Genomic DNA, 19,878 nt, shown 5'->3' on the forward strand with positions numbered 1-19,878 from the left:
TCTGGCCCTAAATTGAAAAATTATTTATTTTCAAGGTCAGAGTAATGGTTAGTAGTAGATGTTAGGTTAGAGTAAGTCTCTAGGAAGTGAATATGGAGTGTGTTCATGCATGCTCAGTCATCCAGTAAGGAAATCCCAGAAAGGTGATTATGTTTAACTGGAGAAAGGCATCCTGGACAGGGAGGAATGCTGGTTTGAGTCAAGGAGGGAAGACCATCCCTTTAGGGGGCCGAAGGGTTCATCTTTCACCATCTTCCAATGCTTTGATTGCAGCCATTCCCCAACTTTGTGTGAATGGTACTCATGGCCACTGATCAATGGTCGTTGACAGTTTGTATATTAATAATCAGGAAACTGACCACACGGCCCATTGTTAGTCAGTGGTCTTAGTTTCAGTCACTATGCAAATGTGCTGTTCATAAGGGTTGGAGAAATCTGCAGTCAGCTGAGACTGAAGAAGTCACTTGGATGAGTGAAAAAATCTACACTGATCTACACTGGCTGTAGTTCAGCATCAGTGTACTGTAGAGCGCATGGTACCCTGAAGGTATCACCTTTTCATCTTTGCGTTAGTATAGTAGTTACTTGTGCCTCACCATCCGCAAAGAGTAATTTGGCTCATGAGCATCACTCAAGCAAAACATGACAAAGAGTGTGAGGCCTCTATGAGTCTGCATTGTAATCTACATGCTTTAAGCTTTGCTAAAATGCTCATAAGTACAATGCTGTCATATTAAAGTTGAGCGATAGATTGTCCACAGTTGCACTTGTTTAACTACATTTGCCTACATTTGATAACTGGCACAAAACACAAAGTATATTTGAGAGTAATTGGGATTGTTACGTACATGCAAATGCTTTGACTTTGACTAAAACTAGATTAAAAACTAAACGCTAAACATTTTAATTAATGGAAATAAAATAAATATTAAACTTAAAAACAGAAATAAGTGCACTCACAAATCTGAGATAAAACAAAAACAAATCATACAGCATTTTGTTGAACAAGGTGTGTATTGAGTCTTTAGACTACCTACATGATAGTGAGTCAATTAAAGGTAATTAAATATATTTGTATTCTAATGTCTCTTATGAACATGTAAAACATAAGCACCTGACAAATCACCTCATTCTAGAAGAATAGTAATAAAAAAGAAAATGTAATAAAACTAAACACAATAAAAAGAATATGAAATCATACTCTAGAAACTAATTGAAACATTAAATTAAAAACAAAATGAAAAGAAAATCTTATGGTAACCACAACCCATTTACAGTTTTGAACAGGTGACTTTACTCAATTTCTCAAAACCCTACAGCTGGTGTAATAAAAGACCCTGTGTACTTGTTAGTGCCACTTCAAGGGTGAGTAAAACCTTCACAGGGGGCGGCACTAAAAAAATGAAGATTTCATTCAAGAGATTTAAAGATAAATTTCCATCACAGGTTAAAGCTCACAGCACAAGGTGAAGGTGCGCCTTTACCTTGTTCACGCCGTCTGCCATAGCCTGCAATGTGAGCTCTCTGGGTCCATCCACTGTCTTGCCATCATCAGTTGGTCCCCAGCTAGCACTGTAGATGTCAATAATCTGGGGCATGTGACTGATGGATGATGCCTCAATGATGTCAGTCATAAATGGCTGGTCCAGCATTCTGATACCTGAAAGAGTAAAAGTCTGACTCCAGTTTTGTGGTACAAACAGATGCCGTCAAGTTGATACCAAAAAGTAAGTATAAGTTACTAATTTACTTGCTAATTAAAGAAAGCATAGGTTTTGCATATCCATAGTGTGCAAAAAGTATGATGCATTCATGCATGTAAACCCTAAACAATGTTTAAAGCAAATCTTTATGTTAGCTTTGTAGCAGAACATAAATCAAGCTGTCAGTACTGATTTTCTTATTTCTAATTTGTTACTCAAAAAGCGAAAAAATCAAAATCAAAATCAAAATGAAACAAAAACTGGACTCTTGTCCTGTTTTTCAGTTGAATCTAAATCTTCCTACTTCTGTGAGTAGAGAAATACCATTTTAACATGTTTCAGCAATGTAACTCTACTCTTCCATAATGCCCTACAGTATATTTTATAGGTGAAGCATTTAGTATCTCCCTTGCTGAATCACCCTCCCAGCTTTCACCACATCACCATCATCGTGTTTAACATTGCTGTCCCCTCATTGTTATTCCTCTGTTGAAACTGCAAGCTTATTATAACACACACCTGCCACCTTGGAGTTATAGGCGACTCCCACACCACAGATGTTGTTGTTGGCTGCCGCAGAAACCTCTCCAGCACATCTTGTGCCGTGACTTGTGACAGCGGAAAGCAAAGAAAGCGCTTAAAATGATTTGCATTCATTTACATACATTTGAAAATGATATATTGTGGTTTAGGTCTGAGCTAAGCATTCACACATTCATTGTACCCCTTGTCATTGTTGCCTTTGTGTGTGTCTAGAATGAGGATATTGATAACAGCATGGGTAGATTTAGCCATAAATCTATTATAATTAACAGAATGGATCTGCCTGAGGAAAAGCAACATTTCCATCCATTTTCAGAGCATTTATATGAGTCTGAGTACGACTGCACATATCAGCGTTTTGTGTTCGTCATGTGATGCGTGTCTATGTCTCCATCCCGTTACTCCCCACAGGGACACTGCAGTCAACCCTTCTTTCCCAGCATGCTTTGCTACAGACAGGCAGCTATTTATAACAACCAGCCGATTAACCAGCAAGTATTGCCCGGCAGTCAGCAACTGCTTCAGTACCAGACCCAAATACCCACTTCTCTATGTAACAGACACTTGCACATATGTAGATATAGCTGAGCAGATGGAGGTACAGAAGGAGAGATAGAGAAAGAATATAGTTCTCTTTGCTCCTTTGCTCCATATGTGTTGTAGTGGTAGTGGATCCCCTGGTGTGATTGGGAGGCAGATAAGACGTTATCAGACAGAAGGTCACCACCATGAACACTTGTCCCTGAGAGGAGACTAGACTTGTGGTTGTCCGCCTTTATCCACCTTATCTCCTCCAAGTGAGAAGCTAAAAATAGCCATTGTGTTTTCTATTCTCTTGTGTTGGACAACAGCTCTGTTTATACCACACCATTATGTCTTAATGGAACTATGTGGAGAGAAAATCAATAGAAGAGAGCTGCCAGACTCTAGGGAGAGCACACACGTGCACACAAAAACACACTGAGTATGTGTATATAGAAATAGGCAATGTCTGGGCGAGCTTTACCTGTTAAACCAGTCATCTGTGTAGCGCGGAAATGGGAACGGGTCATTGCTGCTGAAGTCATAGCTGGCATCGGCATTCTGAAAGGACCGAATGGATGCATTTACGAAAACAACATAGAGACAGAAAAACAGCAGGAGAGACGACAGGGCAGAGCATTTCACAGTCAAGTGCTGACCTTATCACAGTCTGTTCTGTCATCCTTATGCACCGGTCAGGGGTGATTTTGAATTCTAAGCTTGCTAGTGCGGAAGCTAATCAGGTAAATCTAGCCACCCAACCTGCAGCTCAGGGAAGATTTAGGCATTTTTAGAAATGTTTTCATTCACTTTTTTTTGCCAAAACTACAGCATGAAGCAGCAGTGAAGGCAGGCTACATCTAGTCTGATATTGTTTTTGTTAAAAAACAAAACAAAACAAAAAAAACAATTTCTTTGCACATTCCTTTATATGTTGCATGGAAAATAGAAAATAGGTGAAGTAGTCTTTTGGAGCATTTGCAATCATACATGAAAACAGAATATATAAGACAATAGTCATTATTTGGTCTGACCACCTTTATTTACACAGCTTGAACTCTCTTAGGTTTTCTGGGAATTCTTTAAAGTTGTCTTCAGAAATAACTCTCTGAGTTTCTTGAAGGGCATTCAAAGCTTTTCTTTTTGTGTTGGTTGAGTTTTCCTCCATTGCGTGTCAAGATGATCACACTGCTACAATGCTGAGGTCCAGGCTCTGGGGAGGCCAGTCCATGAATGATAGTGTCCATTATGTGTTTTTCTATCTTTTATGCTTTTATATTTGACCTCATTGCCGTGCTGAACAATGCAGTCATTGCCAATTAGAGTATTTCCAGACATGCTACAGCATGGTGTGTTGGACCAAAATACTTTTCCGTGATCATAATTTCCACAATTGTGAAAAGATTTCCAACACCAGTGCCTGAAATGCCACCTTAAACTATACCAGACCCACCACTATGTTTCACAGATGACTTCAACTCTCACTGTTTTACCTGACCTCTTTCATACATACTGATATTTGAATCAAAGATGGATTTATCATTCAGTTCATACCTGCCAGTTCTTGTGTAATTTGGCATACCTCAACCTGTTTCCCTACCTGAAGAATGACTCAGTCCTTGACAGCCACACTTTTATTGAGATCATTTCTGTTAAGACTTCAGAAAAAAGTCGATGAATCAACTGAAATGACAGATGCATCTCTCAGGTCTTCTGGCAGGTCTTTTGTTTGTTTTCCTATTTTTGAGTACATGACTTTCAAATACTGTTCAACTGTAGTAGTTTTTTAAGCCTAGTACTTCCTCTTTTGTCCTCCGCTTGTCCAGTTTCTTCAATTCTTCTTAAGGACACACTGCACACTATGCCAAGACTTGCCTAGGTTTTCATTTAATAGCTATTTTTTTTCACCTTACTGAAAAAAATATATTTCATGCAAGTCAAACTGTGTTATCTTTGACATTTTTCACAGATTCAGCTAAGAAAATTGGAACAAATTGGTTCTTTGCCAAGTTGTCACCATAGAACAAATGTTATCTAGACAATACTGATTCATCCTTTAAGATATATGCCCTTTTATGTTTGAAAGATTGATAGGTCAGTGCTAAGTGGCTAAAACAAATAAACAAAAAAAAAACAATTCCTCTGAAATTAAAAAGATAAGACTCAGTAAAGAAGCAGTCAATGTCCAAAGAAAAACACTGAAAGACCTTTAGAAAGCCTGGAGAATTGTTGGCCTAGATCACTTTAAAAAGTCTGGCCTGGTTCTTTGGAAGCAAAATATAAAGAAATGAGTGGCGGCTCGAGACTTTTGCACAATACCTTAGAGCAGCATAGAAAAGCTTACATCAGCATTGAACATTATTGTCTAACCTTCATAAAGACATGATTTATTGTAGTGCAGAATTGTATTCGACTGTATTAGATTTAGCTAGCTTATCCTAATAAACTTACAGTATGGTTTATACATTAAAACTCATTTGAACACCTTCATGCAACACTTAACTACCAATATTTAATCTGCGGCAATACTAAAGTAATGTGTGGTCACAGTGGGGATTTCAAACTGAGAAAGTAATGGCCAAATCACTGCCAACATTTAATTCCACATGGCCAAAAGTAATATGATCAGAGCAAACAGCAACGGAAAAGCAAGAGAAAGAAAATGCAGGAGACAGACACACATCCGCTGACAGATAGTAACCCAGTCAACAGAATTATCAGAATAACCATGTCTGGAAGATATTCACACACAGTAAGACATCCTCGGGTAAACACTACACTTGTTCTTACTTTAATACAAAATGACCTATTGACTTATTGCAGCAGGTGAAGTCTCTCCTTTACTTGTCACTCTTGTCACTTGGAGTGCATCCTGTTTTGAGCTGTGTATTTAGTCCCTATAACATGCCGCTTTGTGTGGTCACGGAGAAAACACAGCACTGTTCATTAGCTACAGACCCAAATACATCAGATCATTCTTGGAGGCTGTTTCCATGCTGCAGATTGTGAGCTGTGTAGGCTGGCATTTGGAGGAGATGACTCAGTCAGCAACAATGGAAGAAGAAAAACGACAATAGCTTAGTGACCCAATGGAGAAACACTGTAATTATCACAATGTGGAGCAGACAACTAGAGGACAGTACAAATACTTAGAGCCACTAGGGTTACGTGATGGAGATCACTTCATAACTATGTAATTGTTTAAAGAGAAGGGGTAATAAACAGAAAGGTGAAAGTTACCTAAAGTATTTGTGACATTTGGTTTCCTCTTTTCGTGCTCTAAGTAGGTATGATGCCACACAAAAATTACATATAACATATGGCTCAACAAAAGCAAAGTTAGAAATCTAAAGTTTTGTCTTTAAATGTTAATACTCAGAGCAGAAACATTTGAAACTAGAACATGCCGTTCCCTAATAGATTTTGAGTCCACGTCAGACGCAGAAGTGTGTCCTTGTTGTCTTTTATTAAATGAAGTGAAAAGTCCTGAGCCCTAGTAATAAATGACACCAAGCCTGTCGATGAATGACTTTCTGTGCTTCTCAAGCTCTTCTTCTGCTATCAATCAGGCTCTACGCTTTCTCTGCTGTCCTGTGCACAGCAACAGTCGGAATAATGGATTCTGCCGAGCCTCAGCCTCGTCAGCTTTCCCCAGCAACCACTAGCTGTTCACTGTCACATGAGATTATGGTACTTAAGTGAACAATGAAGCAAACTTGTCATCCATCCATGCTCATGTGGTAGTGAGGCAAGTATTTTTTTTTTCTAGAGTCAGCTATAGTAAGAATTAGATCACACGAGTTAACAGCTCATTCACTCAATTGACAGCTGCAAAGTAAGGTTGTGCAACTGTACAACTGTACAACTTCGTTTACTCCATATTTCTGTCAGCTTTTTGGCTTATCGGGCCAAAAGGAGAAGATGTATCCGGACAGGGCTCTTGCCACATTTACACTAAGCCTTTTTAAGATATCCTGTCAAAGAGATATTTCACCTTTAAATTTTACTATGGCTTTATTTAAACACTACTTTTAACTTTTTAACCTGAAGTGGTAAAAGTACTGAAAATACTGAAAACATTTAAGAAGAGCTTAAAGATGTTAATCTAACCCTCTCCTTATTTTACAAATCATGTTGTTTTGTCCGGCCCAACATGGGAATGACTGGACCAAGTCAGTGTAATACGACATATTAGTGGGACCCCTGAGAAATTGCTCTAAGTAGTTAAAATTTGTTTTATTTCCTGAGGTATGTTGGTGATGAAGGGGGAAACTCAGACAAAACTTTCTTATGTATCTCTCCCAGAATCATTTATCATGTTATCAGGACAGATTTCAACAGGCCACTAGTGCTGATAAGCAAATTTATAATGTAGGAAAGTTAATGCACGATTTCTTGGAAGCCCTTGGCAAAACACTTTAACTATAGTACAAGGTCCCAACCAATTTCAGGGAGTTTACACTGCCTATTCTCAGTTTTAGTGGACATAATCTTAGGCCACATAATTCCCTTTAAAATCTTTTAAAAAGTCTTTGTGAAGACATCTCTCCATTACAGAAAACAACATGACATTCCTCAGAAAGGACCTAAAACTCAATATTACAACCTTTCACAAAGTTCAATTTAAAAGAGAAAAGACAAATGTTATATCCTCTAAAGCGAATAACAAATAACACCATTGATCAAGTTGCATGCACTTGTCTCAGAACTATGGCCCCTATAAATAAGCAGTCTCTTTCTTGTGCCATATCGCTCATGCAACTTTTGACTAAAAAAAAAAGAAAGAAAATTGCTCTGACAACCATACACAGCAATCTGTAGTGGTCACTGAAATCAGCCAGTAATTACATTTTCATTTAATAAAAATCTAGAATATGTCCATGAATCAGCACAGTTTGAAATCCGCTCACATTTCAACCCTTATGTCTCAAAATACTATTAGTGTCTTAATCTGTTTACAGTCTTATGCAGATTTCAACCTTTTTGGTGCTAAGGTCACACCCCTAGAAACACCATAATAATTGTAAATAATTAAATTATCCTTAAATGTTATCAAACACAAAAGTTAGAGATCTCATACATGGCATATCTTTGCATATCTGATAATTTAGCGATACATGAAAACATTTGCAAGAGTGTACGCACAAGAGTGTTTGTGTGCCGTTTGATTTGAAGTAGCAAAAGCTAAAGAAACGCATCCATGCCCATATAAGTAACAAACTAAATTAACAAGCGGCATCACTGTGGTATTTTAAAATGCCATCTCATCAGCCTGAAACACACTGGCTTCTTCAAAATGCCTTGGTTGTTTCATGGCATGCCACTCATTCAACACGCAGTGCAGCTGATTACTTAACGTTATAGAGAAATCATTTACAGGCGGATACAAGTGCCAAAATCAGTATTTATACTCTTATGATTACTTTCTTGAGAAAGCTCATTAGTCATTTGAAAACCAAGATGATTGTCATTTTCAGTATAAAGAATCTAAAAGATTCTAAAATGCTTTTACAACCACAGACATTCAACAATATAGAAGTTGAATTTAGAAGTCAGAGTCATTAGTTATTTAGACCTTTGAACCCCACATATCTCCTGAGACATCCATGTGGGCTCACGTGTCTGTGAGTGTTGAAATTGTGTCTGTGGATCCAGTTTGCAGTGTAAAAAAGGATTTGAGTGTTACGTGAGAGTAGAAGGGCATTATATACACCAGGAGAGGATAGAACAAAGAGAACACTAACTGACAGCATTAAATACTATACGTAATGTAGTTAGATTAGTTATATCAGTGTATCAGCACAGAGCTACCGGTCACCTCACAGTAAGAAGGTTCTGTGTTTGAGTCTGTCCAAAGACGGGCTTACCAGGTTAACTGGTGGTTCTAAAGTGGCTGCTGGTGTGATGTAGTTATCTGTCTATCGGTGTTAGTGTTACCCTGTTAATAACAATGATAATAACAATAATAAATTGATGACAAGACATAGAAGAGCTGAGCCATGGGTAAAGAAGTCTTCATGCATTAAATACATGAATTTCACTGAACTTCAGGGGGATAAATGGGCCATGTTTGAATTAACTTGGTTTTCCTATGGTAGAATGCAGATAAATCAAAAGTTAAATGCTGAAATTTATCCAGTGGTTGAATCTTTGTAGTGAAGCAGTTGTTTCCTAGGAAGGGAATGACTGCCCAACTGCAACATTCCTAAATTTCACCCGGCTCATGGGACTTTTCAAACTAATGGCTGCAGAGGAAGAAGCGAAAAAACTCTCATGTATGTATCCACTTTTGAAAAATTGTTTCAGTTATCTGCTGCCTCATGCTGTTTCATTAGAACCATGCTAAATATAGTGAAGTGTCACTGTGGTATTTTAGCATACTGTTTCATCAGCCTGGAATACAAAGGCTTCCTCAAAATACCTGGCAGCTCAGAACAGCTGGTCCAACATACAGTAAAGCTTAGTGCTAAGCTTTCAGCTGAAACAGCTCTTCATTGCAGCTATGGGACTTCACCTTTTGTCACATCTTGTGCATCCTTTTGGAGAGGGACCTGTTACTACTTCACTCTTTCTGGCTGTTGTGCTGGTTAATTTCGACTATAATTCACTGTTTTTAACAACTGCTGATAACTGAACAATACTTAACCTTCTACGTGAGCTATGCTAACCTTTGTTAACAGGCGATGTCCTTTTGTTTGCTTTCTCTCCCTCTTCTTGCTTTCTTTTCTGTGTGGATACAGTGGCTCACGGTCCCCAAGGTAGAATAAATAAAATATTATCAGTGCTGCAAAGGGCAGTCCTGGTATGGGGTGGACCAAACCATTTTGTTTCATTTGTAAGGGGTGAGAGTTGGTATTTTAGGCAATCAAGCTCAAATCACACAGTCAGTTTATTCAGGCAATTATGTCATTGTTATTTAGAAATTGAAAAAAGCGAAATAAAATGAACTTTTCATTCCAGGCTTGCAAGGGTCACCAACACCATTGGGTCCTGTTTTCAACATTTTACTATAACTACAAGGCCCATGCAGATTGTCTGCGTGCTGAGATACAAAGAAAGATCAACTCCATTCTCATCTGTAGGAATTAAATCAGATTCAATGTCTGTTATTTTGCCTGTGATTTTTACTACTATTATTTTATATTCAGTTCTTTAATTTTTTTGATGGTAGTAAAAACAATATATAGAACTTGTTAGAATATAGTGAAAGACTTGAATTGTGAGATGTGTGTTTTTGTGAATCTTGTGAAGCACTATTACTCTTGCCCTTGCAAATAAAACACAGCCTCGCTTTTTATTTGTCATATCAAAATGTATCTCGTAAACTGTAGCATTATGATCTTGAAAAACAAGCAGCCTAAAACCCTTGCAAGAGCTGACATTTGTCTCCTCAAAGCAGCTCTACCACATAATCAATTCAAAGTAACGACTCGAGATCAACTCAAAATGGTTTTTAGTGTTTTCTTTGTTTTGTTTCGGGGGGGTTTTCTAGGTATGTCTAGGTCTATAAAAAAGCACAACAACAATAGCACCACAGGATTACATACACAGTGCCACGCACACAGACACACACTTTGGATCTATGCACAGCATGATCCATCAATCCAGCGGAGGATGCTCCCGCATCAACACAGCTGAGGCTGTGTTATTTTTGGGCCACAGCTCATCTCTGTTCACAGGCAAGACATGCAAAGGCAGGCAAAAATGGATACATGCATGACAGGGGGAAAAAACAAGCCACATTTAATGAGCAATAGCTACAGCAGACAAGTACAAACAGAAAGCCCTTTGCATCAGGATAATCTCCTGGAAACAAAACATAAGCAAACAGCTGAAAAAAGAGCCAAAACTCCTGGCATTTTTAGATAAAAGCCTAAAATACCATAAACATCAGTTTTCAAGTAGGAGGATTTTGAACTCAACAAAGCATTAGAGTTTCTTTAGAAGGTTTGCATTTGTTCATCCCTAGATTGAAGAAGACACCACAATGCAGACACACTGATGAAACTGCACAAGTTATAGTGTAATCAGACTGAACCTTCAAGGCCGTGTTCCATTTAGCAATCCCTCTTGTCCTTTAAGGTTTTATCAGTATTCTGGAGATAGAGCATCACATTATGCAGCACCAACTACCCTGGCATTATCTCTGCTTGTGACAGATCGGCCTGCCATTGTGCCTGCTACAGTGCAGTGTGCATTAACATTAAACAGCTTGGCTGGCCGTCTGCCTGCCTCTGCGTCCTCCGGGAACACAAGGAGACTCAGCAGCCATGAAGGCAACTTGGAAAGCACCTGTCACTGGCAATGACAAACCACACGAAGCCCATGAAATCCTCGACCTAAACTCCTGCTTTGTTTATTAACAGCACTTTACGCAAATGAAGGAAAGTATGACATTAAAAGAAAATGTATGTACTCACATAATTTGATGCCAGGTCTGGATGTAGATAGTCAATACCTGAAATGGGACTTTTTTTAATTAATATATAGCATGCATCACAGAGGATAGCAAAATATCTTGCCATTTTTATATCATGGTTTCCTTTTTGCTTTATTATATTCTGAATGCTTGATAATGAGGATAATGATGAATGATATTATTCTGACACAACTTTTCACAAATTTGCAAATGACTCAAATTGCGCAATTCAATTTAGATGATTAACGAACTGGGAAAAGAAAAAAATTACATGTTAACAATCTCTAAAATTAATATTCCACAATCACAGGGCCCAGCGTCTCAAATATAATGAAATCAAATGCAGTTGTATCTTTGGACTTTAAACTAGAAAATTGAGCCTGTCAGCTTGGATTCAACAGTTGTAATGGTAATATTCAATATATACAAAAATGATTAAATGCTTCTTTGTGTGTATAAAAAAAACAGCATGCATACTAAAGGAGAAAGAGGTTTCTGTTTTTTTTTATTGCACAATGACATGCGGCTGTTTGAAAACCTGGTCAGTAAATCCTGATTTCATGCTGTGAGTCCCCTCAAACAGGGAGACAAATTAATCAGAACCAAGATACATTCTTTATTAAGTTCAACATATACAAATAAATCGGCTCGATGGATATTTGGAGGTGTGATTAAGTGCTTCCAGACAGTGCTCCTGGTTATAAATTAAGGATTTTATACTCACCGTCATCCATGATTGCGATGGTAACTCCTTTGCCTGTGTAGCCCAGTTGCCAAGCTTCAGCCACATTAAGATCCAGCCCAGGGGTCCCGTCTGCCTGGCCTGTGTTTATCTAATCACTCAGACAATATGGAGAACGTCCATGACTCATGGCACCCAGGTGAGCCACCATTAGGAAATTAGTCAACATGCAGAATGTGTGTATGTGCAGGATGTTATGGATAAGGACTGCTTGAGGGTGATTTTGAAAGGAAGGGGAAGTAAATGTCAGCAGATTCATCTGACATGCCAGATGAATGAAAGCGAGCTTGTTACAGCATCAAATTCATGCTCACCGGTTAATGTAAACGAGGGGAAACTAGGCAACATGAATGCAGAGATGAGATGGCATGATATTTGCCAGGCTAATTTAACAAAGAATAACAATGTTCATACAGAAGGCGGTAGGGAATATGGTCGGTCTCTGAGTAATTAAGGTGGAAAAAATGTGGGCTGGTGCTAAAGGTCAGGCTTCACGCAGACAGCTAGCTGGCTTATTACTCACCAGATACCACTGCTTGGTGAATAGAGGGTCACTCATGTTAACTTCAATATCGTTGATATTTCTGTAGCCTCGCTTCTGACGACTGAATCCCTCCTGTTCCATGACATTCTTCACCTGCGGGGGAAAGGGAAAAAAGAAAAAAAAGTCAGGTCAATGTCAGTTTAAAATCAACAATGATCTCACGCACATTTTGAAAAGAATCATACAAAGAGCCAAATGAAACCCAGGTGTGTTTATGCTGGAGCACAGAAGCAATAAGATTCTGCTTGATATGACGCTTGAGATGTTGCCTGGGATTGCTCTGTGCACAGGAAATCACAAAACCCAGCTGTGCTCTACTGTACCGTGAAGGCAGAACATCACCTAAATGAAAGAGGCTATTTTTTTTCTCCTAATAAGAGTGGCTGCAGCTGGAGCCGGGGGCTCCCAAACTCACCTTGTCAGTATGCTCAAAAGCCACAGCAATTACACTCGCAAACACGCTTGTGTTTCTCTGAATCATCAAAGAAATCTCAGCAGATGAACAGCTCTGATTTGGATTACAAATGCTTACTGAATGCTGCCACAATAACCATTATCGAGCTCAGAAAGATAACATAGGACAGAACAAATAAATGATTGGGATGAAATGTAGTTGCTTGATTAGCTGGTGGTTGGCATGAAAATGACTGGTTGTCTTTGATAGCGATGTTGTATTTAATTTCTGCTCACACTTCAAATCATAGAGCTAAGAAAACACTCCCATTATTCCGCTGCCATCATCTCTGTCAGCAACTGAGGACAGGAGTAATAATAACCTATCAATTTAGTCATTCTAATTGGGAACTGCACCCCATCTCCTGTGACAGTTTAACTTTTCTCTCTCTCTCTCTCTCTCTAAAATACTGTACCCATATTCAGTCATTTGGAAAAGCTGAATATGTGAAGTAGAGGCAAAGGAACAACAAGCCACTTAATCTTTTAGAGTCTGGCACTGGCTAAACCAAGCCTGAAGAGAAGCTCTCAATTTGAAATTTATTGCCAACACTCTGCTTGTCTTGAAGGTCATATGGACAATGATTTCATTTGAAGGTTTTGGGTCAGTTTCTGATTCTCTCTATTTCTCTGTGCGGTTGTACGTGAGAAACTAAATGTGTTTTTCACAATTTCAAAGCTTCATTTTCAAAAGAGGTCTCCAGCTAAATGTTCCTCTTATGTTTACCCTTCACAAATTCCCTCTAGTGTGTCACAAAGAAACAGGCATTGTCTGGCGTGTTTACCCGCAAAGATAAGAGAGCGGAGCAGCACTTAAATGTGTCCTTCTAAAATGGCCAAAGCCTATTCAGCTGGCTCTCCTGTTATGGTATACCCTACACAATCATGAGGCAAAGAAACTGTAAATAAGCACACAAATCAGCTAAACAGAAACTAACTCTGTAAAGTAAGATCTCTTGCTTAAAGTAAGATCGCTGTTTTAGCCTTATATTACTTTTGTTTTCACAAAATTGCATTCATATTCAGAGCGGCTAGCGGCAATATCTATATTATCCTGGCATTTCCTCGTCTTCTTTCCATCCATCAGCAGTTTATTCCTTTACTTGGCAGGAGAGTTGGTATTTCCCTTGAGACAGCATGTCATACTGCCCACTCACAACATCAAACAGTGCCCATGCACTGCCATCACTCTCCGCCTTTGCCACTGCCTGCTCACAATGCTTCAGTTCACTCCAAATCAAAGAGCAGTGCTGGCTGTCTCCTTTCTCACTGCCCTCATTTCCCTCCTGGCTTTTCCATGCGTGCATCTTTCGGGGTCAGGGGATGCTGCTCACTCACAACATTTTTTTTAATGTTCTACATTCCACCTTTGTTCCATTCCCACTTTTTAATATAGCCTTTTAATCTCTATTAAAAGGCTATATTATATTATCTATGTCTCATTAAAAAAAGTGTATTTCAGGAATTATGGATGGACGGATCAGTGGATAAACTGGGAAAAAGCAGGGAAGTATAGACAGGTATGCACAGAGAGAAATGCAAAGGAGAGATACAAGTAGATTATTTGGGTCGGAAGTGGGTCAACACGCTCCACTAATAGAATCTGAGGAATAACAGGGTTCTTGGGACACCACCCAGTTCCATCAATACTGCTACTCAATTAGACTGCATGTTAAATGAGTGTTTAATGACTCAGTTACAGGTAAAAAGAGGTTTAACAGAATATAATATCTACTAAATACAATGCTTCTTTATTTAGGGCTGTGGAATACAATTTCCACCAATTAGATCTTTCTTTTATGTTCACAGAGCTGAGAGATATTGCTGTAGGTTGGGAAATGACAGAAAGATACGTCAAAATTATAAACACAGAATATAAAATCAGACTTGTTGACCTCATAGGTTCTGGAAATCCAAAGAAAGCAAAAGCCTTGGTGTCACACGTGAGCATGTCAAGCAGCTGATTAAAACCTGGAATGTAGACCTGCCCATGTTCGTGCTGTCTCACTTCCATTTGCAGAATTAGCTCGTCAGAGTGGCTCGCATTTATTTTCATTAGCACCTCTCACAAACGCAATTAGAGAGGTTAGTTGATTGTCTGCAGCAGGACCTCCACTTTCACTGCATCCAACAGTGGACAGAGCTGAACACACACAGCTCAGCACACAACAGTACTGAGCTTCAAGATGCGGCGCATACGTGGTTTTTATATAAGAAAAAACAGCTGAAACAATTTGTGACTGAGTCCAGTGTCATGATTGTCATGAGATTACCATAATTTACACTTGCTTCATAATTGATTGAATTATTTTTCAAGCAAAAAGGGCAAATATTTACTGCCATAAATGTAAGAGTTGATACTTTTCTTCATTACTGTAAACTGATTATATTTTGGGGTATTGGACAGTTGGTCAGACAAAAAATAAATATTATTGTGAGACTTTGTCTTACAGGACAAGTAGCAGTTAATTGAGATTAAAACATCAGTGGAAGTGGGCGACTTGTAGCAGTGACAGGGGAAATAACCACTGGCAACCCAAAGTGGGCGAGTCAGGTCAAAACTAATCTCTACTTTGAGGTTGTCATAGGCCATTAGCTACAAAGCAATCCCCAAAAAAGGCATTGCTTTACGTGTGTAAGGCCTTATGAGCGGAAAAATTGTGGTAAATGGGTAGACTTATTAAATATTAACCCAAACAATAAGAAGATTACTTGAAAATGAGAATAATGTTTACTTACAGCTATTGTTTGTCAAGAGGTAAAAAACTGTATGTGGAAATCGATCATTGCACGACTTATTACCCAATCCAAACATTTAAGATCCCAAATTAATGATTACATACTTAACCAAGTGCAACATAAACATCACCAGACTTTGTAAGAAAGTATATTTTCATTAGAAAAGCAGATGTCAGAAGAAAAAAAAAGCCACTTTTTCTCATTAATATAGCTCAGCTTTTACTACTGCAAATGCAGAACCACTGAAGCGCCGACTAATCCAAGAAATGGCCCTGTTTATTATTGTGTGCAATCAAAATGTTTCTGAGGAAAATGCTAATCATAAAATACAAAAATGAAATAAAACAAGGAATTAGATTCACTGCAACATTATGAAAAATAAAATCTAAAATAACGTCCAAAAACAAGTGTATTACGTTTTAGCATGTTATTTAGTGCTGGGTTTGGAATTGCTTGCATTCTATTTGGCTCTGATGGGAAAAACAAGTTTTATTTTTTTTTGTTTTTCTGAAAAATAAACAGAAAAAAAGTCAGGACGACGACCAGTTAATCTTAGGCTGAGCCACAGCTTATCATAGTGTTACTGCATAATTACCCTGTAGTTGCGTAAGGACTGCAATTTCTCATTGAGAACTGGTGGTAAAACTGCTATGACTATATACACAATAAAGCACTAAACTAGATGTGGAGCCAAAGGATTTTGCTTCAGTAGCTCATTGGAAGTTTCAGTTTGATGAAATGAGGGTGATTGTGTAGTAGTTTATTTCATTTCTTAGAATTTCTTTAGCCTGCTGTTTGCCAAGTGGTTTGTGAAATCCCGTCCTTGTGAGAGTTTATATCTATGTATTGTCTTTATTTAGAATGTTTCTTGGAACCTGCACCTTGCTTTTTTGTAACAAGCACTGCTTAAGTTAAATCTCTTATTCAGGACTTTTTACATATAGAAAAAAGACACATGTATACACAGTATATTGTTTCATTGTCATATGCATTCTTACCCTTTTGTCTTTTTGGAGCTGCTGTCTCCTACGGGCACTGCGTTTGCTCCGCCTCTTCGAAGTATCCTGAGGGTAGAGGTGAAAGAGCCCTTCTCCGAAGGGAAGCTGGAAAGAAAAGAAAAGAAGTACAAGACAGGGAAATGGATCAGGGGCAGAAATACAGATGGGAGGGTTGAGGCAGCAATCATAAAGTGTGAATGACAAATCAAAATACAATAGTTCATAAAGGAAAGAGGATAGCAGGTTATCTTCCAGATGGAAACAAGGGCACTGACTCCCTGGCTTTCACAGACGGTTAAGCCTGGAGAACAGCATTGGGATCAACCATAATAAGTCACATGGGGAGGGAAATGAGATGCATCATCCAGAGCGTTCCCTCCAGCACTGTGCACAGATTAAAGACCCCCTTATGCTTTAGTAACAGTCAGGGCACAGGTCAATCCTCAAAATAAATGGTTTCAGATGCGGCTGTCAGATCTAATGTGAAAATGTAACACTTCTCAAAAGATTCTCCTTATCTGCCAATGCTCTTTTATTTGAACATTTTTGTCAGATTGAAATGTTCTCATAGTATTACAATATGTGTTATTATTATGGTGGCGATGATTAAGAGTAGTAGCAGTAGCAGTATCATTATCATTGCTTTACATTGGCTGATCACAGATCTGTTTTGCTGTCTTTCTTTTGCCACTCTTTAGGCTTACATTTGTATGTGTGTCCCCTGTCTGTATCCCAGTCTAGTTAATTAAGCTACAAAAGAAGAGAATTCAAACAACACAGACATTGTTTAATGGCGCATATCCCATTAAGACAAATATAGCTGCAGATTACATAACCTGGGAGGCAGTAGACGGAGGGGATGATCTATTGCCTACAAGAAAGCGAGCAAGCCATAGCAGAAATAGCAATGCTGCACAACTACCACAAGGATGTTATCAGATTATGATGATGAGATACAAATCAAACACTTTTCTTTATTATTATTATTACTGTGGAGGTGAGAGGAGAAAAAACACACATCCTCATTCAGAGCTGTGCAGACACCCCTCCGTTCACTGCTACGCCTCACTGACTAAGGCTCCAGCCAATTTCACCCACACATTTATTTTGACATGTGACAAGGAACACACACTGCTGGGGAATTATTTCTATCAGTCTGCCATAAACGCCTTGTTAAGTCTTCTGACATGTTGAAAGGCATCCGAAATTTGTCGAGCTATCTGATTTGTCTCAGGTGAGACAAAGGAGGGCCATGAATGTGAATACACTATGTGCTCTGCAAAAGACAAATAATAAAGAGGTGTTTTATATTTTATTGGAAAATGTGTTTTTCTATGTCAGTCTCTGACAAAGAGGGCATCCAACAAGGTATCCAAGTAAATTTGCTGTTTTTTGATGTGAAGCATTAAAAAAAGGGGAGGGGGTGTCCAAAACTGTGAGGATTATATCAAACCAGAACTTCGTGTGATGTTTTGTTCATGAAATGTTTTGTCTCTTCTTCGACAGCATCTTTCACAGATGGCTCCAGGTGCATCTTCCTTTTGCAGGACACTGAAATTTGATGCGTTTTTGAAATAGAATTTAGCCCACGGGCCGGTGGCAAACCTAATAAACAAGGCCTGCGGTTCAGTGAGAATGACGTCATCAAGTCAAGAAAAAGTGCAGTGAAGTCAAACCAGAAGAAAACCAGAAGAAGCTTCTCAATGTCTCCTCTACTGGATAGTTTCACTACGTGCAATATGTCTGATTGTTTTAAAAGAGCGAGAATGACCACAAACGTTACTAAACAACCAGAAATATTTCGCGCTGACATTTTCATTTAATAATATTTATTCGTTTATCAATTGGTCGGTTTACTTAAGAAAGAAAGAAAAGAAAAAGAAAAACAGTTGCTGCCAGGATTGCGTGATGCTTTTTTAATCAGAGCATCCCTACCTTTCGGGCACTCTGGAACCCATGTTGTGTTGCAACTTGGTGCGCTTCATCCTGTGCGTCCTCATGCAACTGAACCAGAAAATGGTCCGTTAAGACTCCTTCTGCAGCCTGCGTCGCAAGCAGCAGCGCGTTCAGCAGCACTGTAAATCCCAAGGCTGTCCCATATCGGGGCGATCCAAGCATCGTGTCTGGCTTGTGTCAGTATGCCTTGTCTGCTTGCCCGTCAGAGTAAAATCAGTGTATGGGATGCTCCACGTCAGAGAAGCGAAGAGGAGGAACAGGAGGAAGAACAGCGGGATGTAAAGGTGTCGAATCAACGCTTTTGCGAACGCATCTCCTCGTCGTCAGCTGATGGTGGCACTGGAAGTTGGATTTCACCGAGGTGTACCCGCTCTTACCGTGTGCTTCGAGTTGGGGCGGTTGTGGACCAAACCTGCATCCTCAGCTTTCTAGCTCTCCTCCTCCATCTCTTCCTCCTCTCATCTGTTATTCATCTACCTTCCTAGCTCGGGTAGTTTCTGCGCGTGACGTTGTACCAATGGCCTCGGCGGGTGTGTCCCGTCGTTTCCTCCCCCGGATGCGCTCGAGGGCACTTTTCAGCACCTTGGAGAATTCCTCCTATCGTCCTCAGAGTTGATGGAAATTCTATTGATGGGTAGGCTGTCTGGGGCTGGCCATCCAACTGGGGGGGGACCGCTGAAAACTCATGTGACATATAGCGACCTTTAAATACAGCTTTCTATAGACGTCCTACAGAAAGATTTTTATGACATGATTCTTCAATATATTTCTAAGGCTGAAGTTCTCTTGTTTTACCCTATATATGTGCAATGATCAACCTGACCGTTTCTGTGGAGTGGAATGAAAGCATAGTCCCACTGGACTATAATTGGTCATTTGGAGGTGAGCAGCATGTAGCAGCGAAAGGAGTGCTGGTACAAAGGTAGCTCATTAAAGGACTCCCTGTCCTCCTGCTTTCTTGCTGCTGTAAACTAGAAGGTGGGCATACAGGGCTGCTGGGAGGTGATATGAGGGTGGTCTGCATGAATGAGAAAGTACAGCAAGATGGGGAAATGGTTGCTTGCTGTGATGCTACTAATTTCCTTTACACAGACAACATTCACCAAAGAGCATCATGAGTGCTTATTGCTGCGCAGTTATCTGTTGTTAAGGCTATAGTCTTTTCAGTTCAGCCACAAGGACTCAATAGTGAGAAGCACTCATTGCAATTGCTGAATAAAAATGCCCCCAGAGCCACCTTCATTCATGAGCCAGTTTCA

The 19,878-nt window shown here is 39.2% G+C and overlaps 1 protein-coding gene across 1 annotated transcript in view; it reads right to left on the reverse strand.

Moving 5' to 3' along the window:
* pcsk2 (proprotein convertase subtilisin/kexin type 2) overlaps nt 1-19,106 on the reverse strand; it is a 29,396-nt gene extending 10,290 nt beyond the window's left edge. Inside the window, exons 1-8 of the mRNA XM_085296668.1 lie at nt 18,599-19,106; nt 16,664-16,768; nt 12,453-12,566; nt 11,912-12,020; nt 11,189-11,226; nt 3,253-3,329; nt 2,223-2,311; nt 1,485-1,660 (exon numbers count right to left, since the gene is read on the reverse strand). Of these exons, the coding sequence (XP_085152794.1) occupies nt 1,485-1,660; nt 2,223-2,311; nt 3,253-3,329; nt 11,189-11,226; nt 11,912-12,020; nt 12,453-12,566; nt 16,664-16,768; nt 18,599-18,781 (891 nt within the window). The 5' untranslated portion in view covers nt 18,782-19,106. The remainder of the gene's footprint in view (nt 1-1,484; nt 1,661-2,222; nt 2,312-3,252; nt 3,330-11,188; nt 11,227-11,911; nt 12,021-12,452; nt 12,567-16,663; nt 16,769-18,598) is intronic.
* Nucleotides 19,107-19,878: the final 772 nt, after the last annotated feature.

Source organism: Mchenga conophoros, linkage group LG13, assembly GCF_057382185.1.
Source record: "Mchenga conophoros isolate Kocher_MC1m ecotype Shallow Benthic linkage group LG13, M_conophoros_male_GT1.1, whole genome shotgun sequence".
Lineage (NCBI taxonomy): Eukaryota > Metazoa > Chordata > Actinopteri > Cichliformes > Cichlidae > Mchenga > Mchenga conophoros.